The 19,166-nt window shown below is 49.5% G+C and overlaps 8 protein-coding genes across 8 annotated transcripts; 1 reads left to right on the top strand and 7 right to left on the bottom strand.

The window, feature by feature from the left end:
• Nucleotides 1-604: 604 nt before the first annotated feature.
• N7446_009298 (uncharacterized protein) lies at nucleotides 605-1,887 on the bottom strand (the record flags this gene model as incomplete). The annotated part of the gene is made up of 5 exons (XM_058518043.1): nucleotides 605-622; nucleotides 680-1,186; nucleotides 1,244-1,318; nucleotides 1,445-1,725; nucleotides 1,776-1,887. The coding sequence occupies 5 exons, from the start codon at nucleotides 1,885-1,887 to the stop codon at nucleotides 605-607; spliced, it is 993 nt and encodes a 330-aa protein (XP_058368831.1).
• Nucleotides 1,888-4,256: 2,369 nt separating this feature from the next.
• Nucleotides 4,257-5,716, bottom strand: N7446_009297 (HNH endonuclease signature motif containing protein; the record flags this gene model as incomplete). Its single annotated transcript, XM_058518042.1, is given in 2 exon segments — nucleotides 4,257-4,522; nucleotides 4,534-5,716. The coding sequence occupies 2 exon segments, from the start codon at nucleotides 5,714-5,716 to the stop codon at nucleotides 4,257-4,259; spliced, it is 1,449 nt and encodes a 482-aa protein (XP_058368830.1).
• A 442-nt stretch (nucleotides 5,717-6,158) lies between these two features.
• N7446_009296 (uncharacterized protein) lies at nucleotides 6,159-7,797 on the bottom strand (the record flags this gene model as incomplete). Its single annotated transcript, XM_058518041.1, has 4 exons — nucleotides 6,159-6,383; nucleotides 6,449-7,007; nucleotides 7,059-7,143; nucleotides 7,191-7,797. The coding sequence occupies 4 exons, from the start codon at nucleotides 7,795-7,797 to the stop codon at nucleotides 6,159-6,161; spliced, it is 1,476 nt and encodes a 491-aa protein (XP_058368829.1).
• Nucleotides 7,798-7,859: 62 nt separating this feature from the next.
• N7446_009295 (uncharacterized protein) lies at nucleotides 7,860-8,852 on the bottom strand (the record flags this gene model as incomplete). The annotated part of the gene is made up of 1 exon (XM_058518040.1): nucleotides 7,860-8,852. One exon carries the CDS (start codon nucleotides 8,850-8,852, stop codon nucleotides 7,860-7,862), a length of 993 nt encoding a protein of 330 aa, XP_058368828.1.
• Nucleotides 8,853-11,106: 2,254 nt separating this feature from the next.
• Nucleotides 11,107-11,562, bottom strand: N7446_009294 (uncharacterized protein; the record flags this gene model as incomplete). The annotated part of the gene is made up of 2 exons (XM_058518039.1): nucleotides 11,107-11,394; nucleotides 11,449-11,562. The coding sequence occupies 2 exons, from the start codon at nucleotides 11,560-11,562 to the stop codon at nucleotides 11,107-11,109; spliced, it is 402 nt and encodes a 133-aa protein (XP_058368827.1).
• A 683-nt stretch (nucleotides 11,563-12,245) lies between these two features.
• On the bottom strand, nucleotides 12,246-14,224 carry N7446_009293 (uncharacterized protein; the record flags this gene model as incomplete). The annotated part of the gene is made up of 4 exons (XM_058518038.1): nucleotides 13,966-14,224; nucleotides 13,642-13,912; nucleotides 13,243-13,585; nucleotides 12,246-13,177 (listed from the first exon to the last, which is right to left on the bottom strand). The coding sequence occupies exons 1-4, from the start codon at nucleotides 14,133-14,135 to the stop codon at nucleotides 12,246-12,248; spliced, it is 1,716 nt and encodes a 571-aa protein (XP_058368826.1). The 5' UTR covers nucleotides 14,136-14,224.
• A 2,152-nt stretch (nucleotides 14,225-16,376) lies between these two features.
• Nucleotides 16,377-16,580, top strand: N7446_009292 (uncharacterized protein; the record flags this gene model as incomplete). The annotated part of the gene is made up of 1 exon (XM_058518037.1): nucleotides 16,377-16,580. The coding sequence occupies one exon, from the start codon at nucleotides 16,377-16,379 to the stop codon at nucleotides 16,578-16,580; it is 204 nt and encodes a 67-aa protein (XP_058368825.1).
• Nucleotides 16,581-17,079: 499 nt separating this feature from the next.
• Nucleotides 17,080-19,014, bottom strand: N7446_009291 (DNA-directed DNA polymerase eta; the record flags this gene model as incomplete). The annotated part of the gene is made up of 1 exon (XM_058518036.1): nucleotides 17,080-19,014. One exon carries the CDS (start codon nucleotides 19,012-19,014, stop codon nucleotides 17,080-17,082), a length of 1,935 nt encoding a protein of 644 aa, XP_058368824.1.
• Nucleotides 19,015-19,166: the final 152 nt, after the last annotated feature.

Below are 19,166 nucleotides of genomic sequence, written 5' to 3'. Positions count from 1 at the left end.
AGCAAGGTAAAGAGGAAAGACAATGAAACAGAGTGAGCGCGATAAACCAGTCCCGAAAGCCGGAGTCCTAAATGCTGTGACTAACGGTATGTACTCTCTGTCTCAAGGTCAAACGAAGTAGGTCAACAGATAACGTAACAGTGAAGTGTAATGTCACCCATATAAAAAGGTGGGAGGTATGTATGCAAGATAAATGTATGTGTTGGTAAACGCATATGGAGTTTGAAAAACAGGGGAGGGGATTGGGATTAGATCCTCAAATTTGAATTTCAGGGCTTGGGCTCTTCATTTTCTGTAACCTTCTAATATGATCCATTCCAGCAAGGTAGATGTCTTTGTGTTACCCATAGAACCGGAAGTGGTCCTGAGAGATTCGGGATGGAAAATGGAGCACGGCTTCGTGTGCTACCCGGTCCCGTTTCCTCCACGGCAACACCCATGGAAGAGAAGAAAAGATAATAAACAGGTTGAGCGACAAGTGGGTATCATAACAAGATTGTCTTTTGGAACTTGGCGCGTTATTAATGACGTGGGAGGCGCGGAGAGAAATGGAGGTAGAGGTGATATAGAGATAGGAGATTCAGTTGTTCACAGCTTGCGGTTCTTAATCGGGGTTGGTGAGCTGCAAATAATGTTAGTGGGAATTTCAAATCAGTAGAGGGGATAATGGTCTACATACACGAAGAACAGGCCGTGAGTAGTCTTCGTTATCTTGCAGCGAGACACTGCTATCGCGGGGACCGTTCGGGTAGAGAACCGCATTGGGCTTCATGCGTCGGTCAGTGAATGTTGCTGACCGTCCAGGGACAGCGCCACCAGCAGCAGCATCAGCGCCCTGTGGCCACCCGAAGCTGGATCCTCTGCTGTCGCGATTATCGGCCATGTCCTGGCTCGGGATCGGGCTGACGGAACGAGCACGCTTGCGGTAGAAGAAGATCATGAAGACGAGAGCCCCGATCAGGGCGAGTCCACCAAGAACACCGATTACAACACCGGCAATAGATCCACCACTGAGCTTGGATCCGCCAGCAGCACTGGCGTCAACCGATGCCGAGTCAGCACCAGCACCAGCGCCAGAAGTGGAAGTCGAATCTGAGACAGTGATAGTCTTGACCTGGCCGCCGGAGTTGGTCTCGAATGTAACACTGCCTGAAGAGGTAGTGGTACTCGATTGCAAGGTAGTAGACTAAAGAGAAAAGTCAGCAAGGTGTGTCGCATTAATAGATGATTCATGCCACGATACAGTTTGCGAAGCCTTGGAAGGTTCCGAGGCAGTCACAGTGACAGTTTCAGGCGATGGCTGAGCTGTTGTACTCTCCTATCCCCGAGATTAAAACCATAAACAATAGAGTCGAGACCCGGTTATGATACTTGGCTCGGGGATGGGACCCATTCAACATGGGATATGCATAGGCGGGACGGGGAAGAACTAGGAAATACTTACCGAGCTTGAGGAGGAAGTACTGCTTGTTGACGACGAGCCGCCCGCTGTACTGGTCACTGAATTTCCTGAGACCGAGACATAGGCGAACACCCCTTTGGAGGCACTTCCACAGCTATCATCTGGGTAGCCCGGGCATGACGTATCACAATCTGAAGTATCGGTCTGCGAGCTCTTGGATGGAGCGACATTGGAGCACCAGCATTTCTTGCCTTGGATAATTCCCAAGGCGTAGTCGGCGCAGGTACTCAGACATGCACCGTTGGATTGGAAGGTGCTCGAAACTGAACTCCGTCAGCAATGGCCAGGTCGGTGAAACGTACTCGTTACTTACCGGATGAGAAGGAAGAGCCTGTGTTATCGGAGGCACAGTAGGCGAGGTCCGAACTGGCCGACACAAAGGGTGCCAGGAGGGCGAACGTCGATACCAACACCGTGACCTGCATCGTGGATGTCCTCAACAACGATTTCACCCAACCACCCGTGCCGAATAATTGTAGATTTCCCAGTCCAAAGCTGTTGCGAAGTGCAGGTCGTAATGGTGGAGAGGATCCCAGGCGACCAGAGAGCAACAAAACCGTCTGTGTGTGCCGACCGTTGTGAGCGACGATCACCGCACCCAAGGAAGTGATCAAAGAGAGTGAGGGTCGAAAGCCCAATTGTTTCCCCCGCTATCGTCAAAGCGCAGGTGATCAAAGAAACACCGTCGCCGGGTGAAAAAGAAGGTGAGACAAAGAGAGGTGGGAGAGAGAGAGGAGAAGGGGAGATGACGATCCCGTCACGGGTAGTTACTATCCTCGTCGGAGTATGTCGAGCTTCCCGGCATACCCGCTCAGTGGATACTGATTTTCCTTCTGACGGCTATGAGATTATAGTTATAATTACTTGGAGATGTTTGATTAATTGTCTACAGAACTTTTCAGGGGAAATAAGCCAAGTATACACGTATGAAACCGCATAAAAGAGAGGGAAAAGTGGGCAAAGCAAAAAAAAAAAAAAAGACAACACGGCTGCTATCTCTGCTATCTTTGCAAAGCGCAAGCCATAAAATCATAAATCCTCTTATTATTCACGTGGAAGAATCATAAGTTGTGCGTCTATTGACTTTTTTCCTGTTATAAACGAGCTGAACTCCACAGGAATTTCCCGACTGGCGAGCCAAACTGTGCAGCCCCAAGGGAATGGAACATTCCTGTCCTTCATACCTCTGCTGAGCTGTCTGTAGCTGTCTTCAGCTGTCTTTCTTGATCTTTCTTCTTTATTTGCTTCGTGTTCTCTCTTTGCTTCTTCACTGTTATCCCGAAACATTCGCTCCTATGCATACGAGATGCAGACTAACAGCCGACATACGTAATTAAGTGGGTAATCAACGTAAACTCAGTGTCTCAGAAACAAGCCACACCGAGAGCTCACCAAGCCACAAGAATGTGCCAATTCTGAGCTCAGATTTGTATTTCCCGTCTCCAGCCACTGAATAGCCAGATAATAGTACAATCAAGAGGCTTATACAATAAGTTACAGGCACTGGCACTCCTTGTAGTGTCCAGCCTAACTTAGCACCCCCGAACCTACATGTACATTACTCTCGCATCATAATCCACTGGTGGACAACCGTTGCACATCCGTACCTCTGTACACGCCAATGCCAGTCCAAACCGGCCAGCTGTTCAAGTTACCCAAGTTCTAGACTCAACAGTGCAATCCCAACCATTCCATACCGGAGTTGCACACCCGACGAATAGCCATCCACGCCCTCATCTTGCTTTTGCTCTCAGAACTTGGCAGTGACTGTAAACGCCAGAAACGAGGATCAGCGAAAACGAAAGCTCTGATTTGCTGGGAGCACAGATAAATTAATGCAAGTTCCATGTATGTCGATCTTTTCTTCCCCTCTTCTGGCCATCTTGTTCCGGGCTGGTGCTCCTGTACTCTCCTATACTCCGGATGAATACACTCCGTATACTGCCCTCTTTGTATGTTTGTGTGTCTTCCTATCATCCTCATTTTCCATTTTCTGACATGTCCATGTGGGCGAATCGTTGTGGAGAGGTCTCCACACTGCACTCACACCGATCGATTGATCTCGGAATTGAATATCCTAATTTCTAGTGATTGGCCCAGATCTTCTTCCAGTTTTTGCTTGGACTTGGATTTGGATTTGGTCCTGGAACTGTCAGGGGTATACATGTACATGGACACGCACGAAGCATGCTAGGTCTATACAGTAACGTTAGTCAGGGGTTGAAAGTTATATGTTACACAGCCACCGGCAACGGAGAACTTCCATCTCTAATAATAAGTGAGCAAAGAACCCAGACCTTCTATGCCGTGCCAATTCTGTATTTTTTCAGCCTTAATATGGCTGAGACAAACCCACATTGACATGGTATGGTACGTGATCCCCACTTAATCTCCCACCCGGTCGCACCAGGAGATCCTTGGATTTTGTAATGGTACATATGCACACGGCACAGGAACTTAGGGTTACGCTATCGCCTGTTCACAGTTCAAGAGTGGATGTGCGGTGAGGCTTAGAGGAGTCCAGTTGATGCATGCCAATTGTGCCTGGTGGCTTGCAGCTGGCGTCGAGTCTGAAACAAGCGTACAGTGGTGATCATTGGAACATTCGCCACACAGGTCTAGAAGCCGGACTGGCCGTTTAGGGCTACCTTGATGGGAGAATGCGGTTTCGACAATAGTCTTACATTTCCAATCAATCAAAAGCACATTTCTGCGCTGCTACGCTATCAACGAGAGATCACTTTCCGCTCAAATCATACATAAAAAGTATCTCAAGACTTCGGCTCCCCCTGCCTCACTCACTCGCCATCTCCTTTCCACCTCCCTCTTCGTCTCCCAGGGTCATCGAGAGCTGAACCATGGAGAACTCAGAGCCCACCGAGGTCATGCTCACACTGCGTTGCTTGGGCTCAAACTTGGGGAAGTCGCTCATCCGGGCAATCTCCTCGGGGACGTCCTCGACGTAGTCCACTACCCCGCGGCTCACGCTGCGCTTCTTCGGGGGCTCGAAGTCGGGTAGACCAGGCAGCGGGCCGACCATCGACATCGAATCGCTGATGTCTTCGTAAAACTCCGAGCCGGGGGAGACTCGTCCCGGTCAAAGGGCGAGAGGTTGGAGTCAGCGTACTGGAGCCATTCACCAATGCTTCTTTCCCCGGACTCGGTGGGGGGCTTCTGGTAGTCGTAGTCGTACTGTACTGTGGTTCTGCCATCATCGTCATCTTCATCATCCCCATCATCAAAGGTATCGGCGGCCGCAGACATGGAGACCATGCGAGTGAAGTTCCATTGCATATCGAGCAGGTCAAAACTGGGCAACGGATGATCCAAGGGGTTGTCTGTGGTTATTTTGAACCGATGACCCGACTGGATAGGAAGGAAAGAGCTGCCTCTCTCAGACACGACCACAACAAGGTCCTCAACGCTACTGACATTCTTCGAGGGGACAGGCTCTTTGGTCACATCGACTAAGTCAGATGTTGCATGGCCAGCGCGTGGCTGCCAGTGGAATTCAATTTCGATTTCACTTTCGTCATCAGAAACGGAGACTGGGCGTAATGCAAACAAGCCGTTGGCCCACGCGGACCGTAAATCACTCCGAAGGCAGATAAGATTGGTGCAATCGTTGACGGGGCGCTCAGGATCAAAGGAGCTATTGAACACGGCTTTTTTCCAACGTTCAGCGGTGCTGCGATCCCAAAAAAGGTCCACATACTTCCAAATGCCCGGGAAAGCCGGTTCGACTAGTGTAGGAGGTTTGGTAACCAAAACGGGGAAAATTCGAGCTGTCTGGTATACCTTGCGAGCGCCAGTGATCACACACTTGTAGCCATCACGTTCTCTGGCAGCGTCCTTTGCACTTGGAGCAGTTGCATATCGGGGGTCATCAGTCGAATTCGTTGATTCTGTTTCGAACTCATGGTACGGCGACAATCTTTGTGTCCACTTGTAAGGCAAGCTAGCTAGAAGATCAGTCATGATTTCCATGATTGGGCCTGAGAGGTTTGCCAGCTGGACAATGAATTCGAGCTTCGCCAGGTCACAGATTTGGACACATGCCCAGAATGGGACTGTCACATTCTTGTCTTTCAATGCTTCTTTGAGCTGGCGGAGAAGGATCTTTCGTTGGGTGGAGGGGATATTGAAGCGTTCATCATTCACACGTATGACAGTAGCTGAGCGACGCAGGCCTAAGCCATGGATGCTGCTCGGCGAGAGACTTTCAAGCGAGCCATCGAGCTCCGCGGTCGACATTCTTGCCGTTAGCTTGGTCGAAACACCAGTAAGGATGTATAACAAGCACTGGAGGCTCCAGAACGCGGCCCAGAAGGAAGATGAATGTAAATGGAGTGGTAAAAGCAGATGAAGAATGACCAAGGCTCAAGATACTAAGAAGAATGGAAATATGCAGGATGAAGGAAGGTAAACAAGAGACTTGTGGACGCGAGTTGTGAGAGCCGAAGATGAAAAAGGAAAGCAAGAGCTCGAAGAGTCTCATGTCTCATGTCCCAAAAGCGAAGGCACGATGGAGGGCTGGAAAGTAGCACGTGCTACACGAAGCACGTTTTATAGATATCTTCACTCTCACTACATTCATATGATCAGTAAACACTCTGTGTTCCACTTCACTGTCCGCCTGTCTGGTTGTCCTGCCTTCTGCCTGTCCGACTTCCTGTCTGTTGCACTTCGGAACCAATCACCATTGGGGTTCAAGCACCCAATCTCGATCTCTCATCTCGCGCATACGCTTCTCCATCATACGTGCACGCGGGGGCATGCCCATACGAGGAGGACCCATGTGTGGCCGCACGCGCGGCATGGGCGGCGGCACAGATGAACGTTCACGATGGATCTCAGTGATCCGCCTGCGGCGTGCGCTGCGAATAGAATCGGTCAAATCAACAAGCTCATCTATGTCCTCCTGTGCAGATGAAATGTCAGAACAAAGTTAAGTTGCAAGGCACTGGAGGGCCAGTCGATACTTACCGGCTTGAGGTAAGAAAATATGTAGTAATAGGCCCGTGTCTCTTCATATTCATACCCCATCTCTTCGATCGCTTCTCTGACTACTAGCTTCTTAGTAATTTCAGTCCATCGGTCATCTCGCACAACCTTGGGCTCGGTTATCTGCTGTGCAACTCGCCCTGACTCTGCTTGTTCCACGGATTTGCGCCGGGGTTTGACTTCAATGATGTCCAGAGCTCCTGTCATCTCGATGGCTTCTTCCCGCGTGGGTGCCTGGACTACAGACCAACCATCAGTGTCCTGAGGGGCGCGTATTTTTGTCGGGGCGCTCTCGATTTCAATATCTTCTTCCAGATCATGCATGATGGGTGCATCCTTTCTGCTACGGCTAAACGACCTCGCAGTACCTAAGGATTCGTTGTCATCATCCAATGGTCTGGTCCGACGAGAGGTGGATGTGCCACGCTCCCATGGATCATGGAAGTCCACAGATGGATGGCTTGTCGGAGAGATTGACTCATCGCTATTGCGGTGTTTGATGGCTATATCCTCTTCGGACATTCGGCCACCTCGCAGTTTCCTACTACGTGTGTTAGGGCTGTCAAAGCTAGGGGATATCCTAGGTGCTCACCGATGGCGGATATCGATTTCGTCAAAGCTGCCTTTTTTCCTAAAACCTGGACTAGGCACATGAGGTGGATGCCCATCTTCGAAACCTATGGTCATTTAGCAGAGATCATATCTGGCTAACAAAGCTGCTTACCATGATCGATGTGCCTGTGGTGTGTAAAAACATCTTGGTGAATCGGAGGAACATGGATTGACTCCATGGAAGGTGAAGGTGAGCGTGAAGGGTGCTTGTTCTTGGTCTTTCGGATTCGGATTTCTTCATCTAGCTCCTCATCCTCTTCGAGGTCTCGGGGGTGCGATTTGGAATCAAATGTGGAGCGCGTTGACATCTCATCATCCACTAGATCTTCCTTTCTGTCAGCTCGACGGAGTTCTCTCAGCTCACGTTCGAGTTCTTCCACTGGAGGGCTCTGCCGTCGCTCTCGTCGTTCGCGCAAAATAAGCTCCTCCTCATCGCCTTGGTGGGGTGGCCGGCGGCCTTTGCCCTTCCACCGGATGAGTACATCATCATCTTCAAATTCTCGTTCTTGGCGCTCCATGGCGCCCCGGGGTCGCTCCGCCGGTCTTTCGTCCAAAATTTCCTCCACTTCCACCCCACGAGAAGGTGGAGGTCTAGGCCGTGAGCGGAGATAGACTTCATCTCGCTCCTTCTCAAATCTTCTGTCGCGCCGTCGAAAGTCTTGTTCACTGTCCCATCCGCGGCGCATGGGTGGTTCCTTTCCTCTTCGTCGAATGACCATTTCATCTTCTTCAAACTCGCGGCGCCTCCTTTCTTCATCGTGCCTTCCTTGCTCTTCAATGATCAGGTCTTCTTCAAGATCGCGTTCGGGGTGCCTCTTGCTCTTGCTGGACCGATGTATTTTTCTCTCTTCAATGAGATCGTCCTCAGACCTGCGCTCTGGACGGCGCCTGCTTCTGCGCTTCTCGGTCTCATAAAGAAGATCATCTTCAGAACGTCGTTCTGGATGGCGCCTGCTCGGCCTGCGCCGTTCCCTTTCCTCGAAGCGTATATCTTCTTCGAATTCGCGGTCTGGGGAGGCCTCCGCTCTCTGCGTCTTTCTTTCTCTTCGGCTATGAGGCCTTCTTCATCAATCTCCCGTGGGTGCCGCCTGCCCCCTCGACGCCTCTCCCGTTCGACAAGAAGATCATCTTCTTCGAATTCTGTCTTTTGGCGACGTCTCCTATCCCCACGCCGGTCCCTTTCCTCGACAATTAAGTCCCCCGCGGGTACGCGGTCAGGGCGATGTCTCCCCTCACGGCGCATGTCTCTTTCTTCAACAATCAAATCGTCTTCGACTTCTCGTCCTGGTCGATGGCTCCGATCACCATGTCGTTCTCTCTCCTCGACGATAAGATCGTCCTCTACCTCTCGTGGATGCCTCCTGCTTCCCCGACGCCTCTCGCGTTCTTCGATAATAAGATCTTCATCAACGATTTCCCGAGGATGATTTCGGAGCCGAGATCCCGAGGGCGGCATGTAGGGTTCATCGTGATCTCGACGCTCGGGCGATAGGACGACGGTTTCCTCCTTGGACCGCCTGAGCATCATATCATCCCGCCCACTCGGATGCGCAAAGCTTTCTTCCATGAAATCTCGTCGAGGGCGGTCTGCCTCTCGGAGGTGTAAACGCTCCAAATCCTCGACCGGTGGGTCGGACCTTCGGCGCCGATATTCGATATCGTCGTCATATTCGCGATCTCGTCGGCGCGGTCGATGGTCTCTTTCACGCTCTCGTTCCATTTCGTACATTTCCTCCTCGTCGTAATAATCGCGGGGTGGTGGGCGGCGGGACATAGTGGGATGCGAGTGCGGGGAATCACGAATCACCACATTAAATACTAGCCCAAGTCAGCTGGCTCGCGCTGGCGACTCGAAGATGCGTTTTCGTCGCCAGAAACTCTTCAGATATCAAGGTAAACGCGAGTGCCTTTTGAAGCTTTTCAGAGTAAACGTCAGAAGCTGAACGCGACGGCTGGTGGCTGGCGGCTAAGTCGCTACATGGAGTGGGGCACGAGAGCCCTACAGGTTTTGATTGCAGAGTTTATCGTGGACGAGCCACTTGGTTCTATGTGGAGTAACTCGAAAGCGAATGAAGGAAGAAAATGAAGTACAAACTGTAAACGATACGCAATGACGTGGATCGAAAAATGTAAACGTTGGCCGTGTGACGCTGACGAGAAGGGATCGGCGGGCTGATGTCATTCTCGTACGCTGAAGGATCAATGGAGTATACAGTACGTGTAGCGCCATAAGTATAATCTCTTGTTTACTAGATCTATAAACCTCGGAAATCTTTGGGTACCGGAATTATCCGCGGGCCTTAAGCGATCCATGGTTCTTTGGCACGAATTGCCGTTTTCAGCAAGCTTGTTCGGGAGCCCTTTGTTTTTAGGGCTCGAAATCCATTCTTTCTTTATCCAAACATTATACATCTGGCAGTTTTACTTAACATTGCTGTCCTCGCTTTAAGGGCTCGAGTATTTATGCTCGTCTCGTTCAGTGTCCCCAGGGGCCCATCCAAACCTGCACATGATAACTAGTTCTTATGCCATCAATCGCAATTTCTCAGATTCGGAGTATTAATCAAGCTGCGCTGCTTGATGCCTTCCACGCGGTGAGTAACTATTGACTGTCCTGAGCATTCCTACTTTTAGGATGGATTGTCGTAAATGGTATATTGTAAAAGCAAAGGGTATAGTAGTTTTCCACGTACAGCTCACAAATCTCACTCCAATGGCAATGTTTAGAGCTATCTTGGCTTAGACTCAACTCCTTTTGTCGACGCGACCGGCAGCTACAGTGGAACATGCCAAGTCAGCTGCCATAAGTAGGGTTGCGATCTCAAGCTATCACATCTTACTGCCTTCTCAGCTAAGGACGATCAGATAATGATTAGTTATTTGCACAAGATATATTTAAAATGCCCCAACTAGGATCATCCTAACTGTGTAGAGATAATCACACGTCGATCTCTTACGACAGCATGCAAGGGGCAGCAATAATAGCATCCCAGATTTGCCACCTGCCCCAGCCACTTGAAGGCCATCCCAACCACATATGATATAAGAAGCTCTGACATCCTACTCTACCTCTAGTTAGATGCGCTATTGATTTGAATTTGCCACATACGCAGCTGCAATACTTCCTCAACGATCATCAGCAATAGATTTTCTCTTCGGAGCTTAGTGTTAAGCTCGTTATTTCCTGAAATGCGTATTCAGTGGGCTTTGTTGTTTTCTATGCTCATCGCAGCAGTAGCAGCAGGAGGATGCAAACTAAGTTTAGGGAAATTGATGTCGCTCAATTCCCAGTGCAAAAAGCATTCGAAAAATGGTGACAAAACCTCTTGTTTAAAGTGTATCATCGACAAGATTGGGGAGCCCTCATTTGTAAGTTTTATACATACATTCAAATCCCAGAGAAACTAATAGCAAGTAGACACAAGCAATTCAAAAGGTACGATACGTGTCTAGCCATAGGCTGCTGCTCCCATGAAACTAATTATGATAATATAGTGCCAGAATGAAATCCCAGACGCGGCGAAAGTCTTTACCGACTGTCTTGAGCAAAAGTGCCTTGGAAAATGTAAAAAAGGAGCTTCTGCAAAAGTTTTTAGGGTAAGCTCCCACTCAGCGGCTTCGGTGTGTTGTAGTACTAACTTTGGGTAGGCTCCGGCTTCGTGCATTTCGGATGTCGACCTAGTGTGTTGAAATCATTTAGAAGCGCAAGTCGGAGGCTGCTCGTGCAAGAGCACAACAGCGCAGACATAGAGATGTTACCGTTGGTTTCCGACCTATGCGAGTTGGTGGTGCGTGGACGCTGCCAAAATGCCGCAAGGTTTTGCGAATGTTTATGATCTCGACCTTGCTGCATTCGGCTTCTTCGGCCATTTGAGTTGTTATTAGTGACTGGCTCTCTATCATACCACGGATAAGATGCAACTTTGAGGGGACAAGTCTCGGGACCATATTGCAAGCTAGTGTAGGGTGTCTGTCAGGTGTAATTTACAAAAGACAGGGTCCCACCCACGTCATGTAAAATACAGTTTCTACTTTAGGAACAATGGGATCGACCGATATACCATATTTGGACTAGCGTGTTTAAAATTAGGGAGGAGAACATACTGTGAAAATGATACCGACAGCATCTTTGTCTCGATGGCCACAACCTCCCTCATGATTGCACGTTTCGCATCTGGATTCAATTCATCCCACTGGGTAGTTAGCTGCGATCCGGTCGCTTCTTCCATGAAGATATATTCTGATCCCACCGGGTTATGGGAGGTAGCACTCCACCCGACTATTCGAGGGACGGGTATCTGGAGGGCATCTCGAGCCTTGCGGGAATGAGAGTCGTCTGGTGTGTTTCAGCCTGGTAGGATCGGACTCACGAACTCCATGGTCGCAACTTCAGAGGCAGTCGTGTAGAAGGCGGGGGCCAGCATTTGGATTGGGATGGGTGCCAAAATTGTTTTCCCATCATCCATTTCTAGGCGAAAAACCATTGTTGAAACCTCCCTCTGCCAGCTTTATGATCGAGTCACAGCCCTCCGAACCTATGGCTTGAGCTGCTAATTTTTGAAGCTGAGAAATGTTAAAGGCCTTATACCTATCTCGGAGCTGCTGTTCTTCACCCCAAAACCATCGCCCACTGCTATAGCGAAAGGACTGCTCGACGCCAGGATCATCTGATGCATCTTGTCCTGGTAGGCTGTTACTGTCGTCCGGAATTTGCACCCGGTGGCGCTGGGCAGGTATGTTTGGAACGATGGCGGAGAAAGTACGGGCCTCTGTGGCTGGAATAGATGGGCTGCATGAGGCCTCAATCGTTGCAAAGTCGAAAGGACCGAATGTCGCACATCCGCATTCATCGCTAGACGTTGGTGACGCTGATAACGCACAGAGGTAGCGAGTGTATAGCAGTTTCGTGTAAATTACATTGATCGGGGATTCACATCCGTATTGTAAAATATAGATACTATAATAGGAGATGATTTCGAAAACTACTGTATTCAAGTAACTGTCTGATATTAATCACAAAGATGTAAAATACATGTGCTAGAATCAGAGTGCTTATACCAGCATTTTCTAAAACCATAGTGCATGGTCACGTTGCTTAAATCCGTCACCTGCTGTCTCGTGGGCTTGTCTTGACAAGTAGAAAGTCTCCATATTGGTGGATATTAACCTAAAACAGGACCTTGTTCAAGTCCTTATCATTGTGCACCTTGATATTCCTCATAATTGCCACCCAAGCAAGCGAAAGCCCCATAATAGCAGTGCCAGCAATCATCATGTTCCTCTGGCTGAACGCATAAGCATCTTGAATGGCGATACGAGCAGGCGACCCAACCGGGTAGCTCAGCTGTGTTTCCAAATCCTCATATATAACAGACCACTGGTCCTTCAACTCCATTGGTAGGTACTCGCGTAACTTGACTGGGAGTGTATTCGTCCAGATAGCACCCGACACACTACTACCAACGGCGCCACCAATATTTCCAAAGGTGCTCAGCAGCGCCAGCATGGCGGCGTATTCTTCATGAGTGGACGCAGCCATCACAGCAATCTGCTCGATCAGGATAAGCGTACCACCTCCGACGGCGAGGAATATTTGACACATGCACTGATACCCGACGCTGTGGCCCGGACTGCGGAAGTAGATCATGAGTCCGCTAGCCAGAAGGTATAGCGGGACAGCAAACCACAGGAGCCACTTGAACCTACCAGTCTGGCGGATGCAGAAACCACAGGCAATCAACCAAATCGGATCCATGAAATCGAAGATTGCGCTGATATACCCGGCCTGCGTGAGGCTGGTGTTGTACACAACTTGCAGGTACGAGGTGAAGTAGCTGGCCCAGCAGTAGTAGGAGACCTGGTAGGTTATGTCCAATAGACAAGCTCCAATAACAGTGCGATCGGTTAGGAGGTGGTATGGGATGAAGGGCTTCGGGGCCAACCATCGCTCGTAGACGGCGAAGCCCACTAAGACACAGAACCCAACTACCATCATGGCAATGATCTTAGGAGACTTCCACTGGCCTTGTGTGTTGCCGGCAATGTTGAAAGATGTCAGGAAGAGAATCGTGCCTCCGATCATGAGGAAAATGCCAATAACTAGGAGACAGTCAGTCTTATGGTGGGATTTTGCACAGCGTAAACCGTGTAAGTGGTCAACCTACTGTCGAATTCGATAACATAGAACCGAATGCTGTCAAGCCAAGTTCGCGTGCTCCGGGGCTTATAGTGTAGTCGGCCCTCCTTGGCTGCCTTTCTTTTGGCCAATTGCCATACCACGATCAAGGGTGACGCGACGACAGGGAGAACGATACAGATTGTTCCGTAGGCCCAACGCCAGTTTGTTTCGTGAAATTGGTTTGACAGAGGCGAGCCTGAGAACGCAGTGATCATGCCAGGAGAAGAGGTGAACGCAAAAGCGATACCTCGGTCGCGAAGCGATGAAGTATCGGAGGTCATCACATCAATACAGAAAATTGCTCCAGTAAAACCGACGGTATAGAATGCCTGCGGATGCATTAGTCCTTGTGTCGAGGCGGACTCAGAGGGAGTCAGTATCTCACTTGGGCAGCACAATACGTCGCAATATTGTGGCAACCAGCCATCATAATCAAGCCCATTATAGCAATCAGGATCATAATGATGAACCCAGTTGTCCGATCCCACAGGTTCAAGACCTTAGCGATTGGCATCAAACACGCCGCACCCATGACACTGGTGACGACAGAGATGACGGAGAGCAGCGAGTGCTCCGAGAAACCACTTGTAATATAGGCCGACAGATTCGCAGTCAAACTGCTGTTGAGGTAATTGGTAAAGTATACCAGCCACATACTATTTCTCCTTTAGTCCAGCTCGGTCAAAAGAGGTCAGCCGGCTTTTCTCACCTAGCATATGCGCAAATCAGGTACTTCTTCGACCACGTCTTAGTGACGGCTTCAGCGACTCGAACACCATCTTGCTGATCTTCATCTTCTGACACTCTGTCTCGCTGTGGACTCGGAGGCGTTGGGCCTTGAATGACTTCTTCCGTAAATGCGGGTTTGACGATAGCCATGATGCGAGGAATGTCGTGTGCCCTGTGGTTGACAAAGGATGCCTGCAAATTGGCCAAGCGTTTTTACCTTGTTGAAGTGCGAAGACAAGCCCTTTTAAAAGGCTTGGCCGGATTATGGCCTTGTCCGCGCCTGGTGGTTCCACCGGGCTTCGTTGTAACCGAAATTGACTCTAGCTTGACTAATTCTTTCCCATGGCGCGCATTATTCCGAGAAATACCTCGCCCAGTCCCGAAGAGACAAGCCACATACCTTTGAGTCTTATATTTTGTTTCAGTTGAAAATTCTCGACATACTTGCATCTGACATTGGCAGGACTCTCAAGTAGGGCTCAAGGTTTAGCCGATGCCCTGTGCCACGGTTGGTAAACCCGTAATCTTATCAGATGCGACTCGGCTTCAGGGTCCATTCGAGGCCCGTGGTGAGACATTGTGGATCTCCGGTTACATGGCTGCCTAGGAACTTCCCACATTGTCTCTTTGACCGCTAACTTATATTGCACTTTTACTGCTTGTACGTTTAATAACTTTTTGACGGCATTCAATCCATCTCAAGTTCACATAACTTCTCATAGCTGAACGCAAGTGGCTTGAGTCAATAGCCTGGTGTTTGAAGCCCTGTATAAAGGCAACATCACTAGGGGATTAGAGACAAGAAGTCCCGGGTCCTTAATAAAGGAATTGGCATGCCAGTAAGCACACTAGTGTCTGGTGAGGCGAGGTCTGTCTTGATTTGACCCATCTCTGTCTCCTTGTTTTTTTAGTGATCTGGACTCCACCGGTCGTGGTGCATTGGACCTTAAAGCTAGGAACCCATCGCTTGTTCTATGGCAAAGTACTATGGTGCTCGCCGAACAGCCGAACAGGAAGAACCACTAATAGGCAGAAACTTTTGCGAATTGAGGAAAGGCCACAGAGTCCCTGTAGTAGTACTCTGGCAGCAATCCACTAAATCGCAGAATGCCCTCGTGTTTGGTAGTTCATTGGCTAGTACACTCGCTGCATGGCCTTTGATTCAAAGTGCATATCCGTTGCTAAGATAAGAAATGGAAGCCAGCTGTATCCTATCTTCTCAGGGTCCGACATAGGTGCGTCGAGTGTTGGTCCCGTGAGACTCCGCAACAGGCCTGTGGGTATAATGATGGGTGGTATTGCAGAGAAAGAATCAACTCTAGTCCTGACGAGTGTTTGACAATTATACTAATATATGATCCTAGGTTATATAACATCCGTAGCAGAGGCCTTGGCGATGGCCCAGAGTAACATAAAATTATCGGCTAACACGTACCTACAGAATTCAGAGCCAATCGCTCAGGTGATATTAGACCAAAGGCATCTTTCTTCATCCAATATCATGTTTGGTGTACGCTATAACCCAAGAGTTTGTCGTTGGTCTGTATTTGTACAGTTGCATCTAAGCCAGACTGCTGGAGAACCATAAGTACCCGCTTAGCACGATGCGCAATAATTGGCCCGACGACCAACAGACCCAAAATACAAGATTTTTAGTCCCCAATGCTAGTTCTGTAGTCTTCAATCTGATACAAACCACTACAATAAGTCCACCAATCTAAAAGTCAAAAGAAAAACCGAGGCTAATTGTCTCAATGCCATAGGCGATGGCACCTACACTGGGTAACAGAATAGCATTATATACATGGCTCCAGCTACCAAAATAAGATGAGTTGTGCTACGTGCAGGAAATTGAGCCTTTCTATCCAGCCTGCAGTCAGACAAAAGCAAGAATGGTTCAAAATTAGGACCTGAAACTGACCCCTGCTTCGCGTGCTATATTTGGGGACTGAGAGCGCCGATCGCAGGGTTTTTATATTTGCAGGACCCTAACAACCCGAAGATACCTACATTTTGCAAGGGCAGCTACAGGAATATATAGACATGCATATGCGCCGTGATTGTGCTAATTAATTGGTACGGCTATTTGTCGAATGCAAGCTACTGGTGTGATGAGGACGGGCGGACGCCGTATAGTTGCTCCACAGTCGATGCGCAGCGCCTCCATATGAGCGATCGACAGAGGCAATCTATCCCTGTTAAGGCCCTTTGGTTGTGTGAACCTGAGATCATATTTCTCCACTTGTTTGGAACCTGGGGCACCTGATGGGCGGTGCTTGTGATTATAAGGATGCTCGGCATTCCCGGGGCCAGTTGGGGTATTCATACAACTCCAATACCATAATCCATACCCATTGAAGAAACACATCTCTCATTTTTTTTTTTCTCACAATGCGTCTTCTTGGCTTACTGGCAATTTCCTTCTTTGGCACTGCTCTCGCCCTGCCTGCTGAGAACCCTGACATCTCCGATGCCACGGTTCCAACTTCGACTTCAATCTCATGGAGCAGTACATTCCCTACGCCTAGGGAGCCGGTCCCTGTTGACGTGGAGCCTCGCCCTACTGTTTCCTCTGAGGCTTCTACTCAAACTTAGATGAAGTCGTTCGCAATTCGCAACACAGTACCTACTATGACGGTTCGGATCAAAAACAGTCGATGGCTACGTTCTTGACGGTTCCTACATTGCCTGTATCGGACAGCAAGTGGGGGTTATTCCCATTTGACTCCTTGGGGTACCGACACTAGTTGGCGTGAAGAATTCACTGTGGTGCACATATCTATACTCGCTCACTCGCGATAGACACAAAGAAACACAAAAATCGGGATAATGGAAACGAAATTGGATCTCAATTTATTGGCTTGAATCTGAGGGTCGTTTAATCAATGCAATCAGCCAGTTTATTAATAGTTGATACATAAATTCACATAAAAACGCAAATTTGGTCTCTCGGTTTAGGGTAAGAAAGGGTAGTAAGGCGGCATAATCTCGTTGATAGATTGGGTATATCGTAGCTAAAACATGCAATGTGGAAACAAGTCATAAAAATACATGAGCAAACAAAGATCCTGAACTGTAATCTCCGAGATTGCTTCTACTGGAAAGCCAGTCGCATCTGCCCTTTTTCTGGTTTGCCACGACCACCTCCACCCCGGCCGCCCCTTCCGCGGTTGAAGGAGCCTCGTACGCTGCTCGTTGTGGGCGGCGGGGGTGGCTGTGAAGCTCTGGCGTCCTCGCGATCCTGGCTTGCGAGGTCTTTGGCGAAATGCCAATCTTCATGTTCCTCTCTTTCATTCTCGAGGATCGACCTGGAGCACCGTGAACATGTGTAACGGGGAATCCCTGCTACTTCTGTTTCCGCTTCGAGAGGTGGTTGTGGGATTTCTGATCCACTTGCACCGGTGGTTTCCGGAGAGGATGGTTTTCCGAAGAATTGCTTTATCCTCTCGTCGTCAAGCTTCCGCCGTTTCTCAGTTGGTTGCTCAGTAGGAGGGGTGTCGGCATCTCGGGGTCTTGAAACATGAGTCAAAGCCTTTGCTTGATCACCGCGAAGCAGGAAGCTTTCAATAGCCCGGTTATTAGTCACGCCCTCTTGGAAGCTCCCGACACTCAATGACAGGTTGGAGCATGGCCATGCCTGTCCCTCAGCCACAACTTGACGAAGCAGATTATTCGCCAGGTCGAAAAGCAGGGTCTCGTCAATAGTACTCGATGCTGGGATTGGGGTCTGTTTGGAATGAGGTTGAGGCTGAGAGGTTCGGTGATGCAGAGTAATAACCCTGGGGCGGCGTCTGTTTTCAAGCACGCCGTCCTCCACCAGCCGGCCATAGATATCAGCGGCGAAAATGCGAAGCCACTTCTCCGCTTGGTCAACTGACCTGATACTCGGCCGGAAAGACTTTGCTGATAGCATAGACTTGATCTGGGTTCGAGGGTTGACCTCGCTGCGGTCATCTCCGCGGATAATGCCGTAGAGCCAAGATGCCGTATGGTCATCTAGCTTGGCACGGAGTTGCTCAAGTGACACATTGAGCAAATCGCTCACTTTCTCCGTCCCGAACGCCTCCGTAATTTGTTCACCTAGTTTACCACCGAGCATCCTGATCTGAGTGAATTTGTAACTGCTCATGAAGTTCTGCACGGCCCTATTTCGTACGATAGTCTGCAGGTTAGGCTTGTTGCAAGCACTTCCCAGCTTTGCAATCATTTTGTTCCGGCCAAGTCCCGCGGAACAAGTGTAGCTGAGCTTCTCCCAGACCGCGTTCCGAACCGACCTCACAATCTCAGATCCTATCAACATAACGATATCGTCCCAATCTGGGTCATCCTCTTCCATTTCATTGTTATTTAGGTCAATCAGGCAATCTGTGTCCCATTGCAAGGCTGTAGTTGGAGGTATGGGAAGCTGCGTATCCCGGTTCTCATCTTGGACACCCGTCCGAAGCTCTGAGTATCTCTCAAGAAGCACCTTGAAGACCACGGGAGATATATCAATGAAGACCTCATCTATACTAGCTTTCTCCAAGCCAGCCGAAACCCCTGGTGTCTGACGCAGAGTTTCACCTTCCGCATCATTTGTACTCCAGGTAGCCAGGGCGTCTTTCATCGTCTGGAGGATTTTCCGGGATTCTGCGCGGTACGGGTCCAGCGACACTTTGTCCGTTTGAATATTCTTGAAAGAGTCATCTCGATACGCCCATCGTCCTCCCTCTCCTTCTCGAAATGTTGCAACATGTTGTAGGACGAGGTCTGGACAGAGTTTCCGGGCTTCAGCGACATTGATCAACCGTGTGATTCCGAAGGGCCGTGCCGCATAGTTGATGGCTATCAAAGAGTCCCACTGTCGTACTGCCAGGGGTGTCTCGCGCGGTGTCCCCAGGCGCACCATCTCACATTGCGCATAGAAGGCATCGAGGTCGATATGCGCAATCACGCGCAGGGGCGTTGCCGTGGATCCGTGTCGCAGTCCTTGCAAGTGTCGGTAGGTGAAACGAGAGGTCTTCAAGGATTCAGATGTGGGTTCGGACATCACGAGTGCGTCATAGCTCGCTATCGGCCATTGTAGTTGAAGAGAGAGCTTCGAGGTGGAACTCTCAAAGAGGCTTAGCGTGTGCACGTGCTACGGTTCCTCAGGTTCGCGTTTCTTGTGTTGACATCGCAGGACACTCTGATACTCGATGA

This window comes from Penicillium canescens (assembly GCF_028828765.1).
Source record: "Penicillium canescens strain IBT 15451 chromosome Unknown utg000006l_segment0_segment0, whole genome shotgun sequence".
NCBI lineage: Eukaryota > Fungi > Ascomycota > Eurotiomycetes > Eurotiales > Aspergillaceae > Penicillium > Penicillium canescens.
The sequence above is the reverse complement of the archived record's forward strand: the minus strand, read 5'-3'. Positions and strand labels throughout refer to the sequence as shown.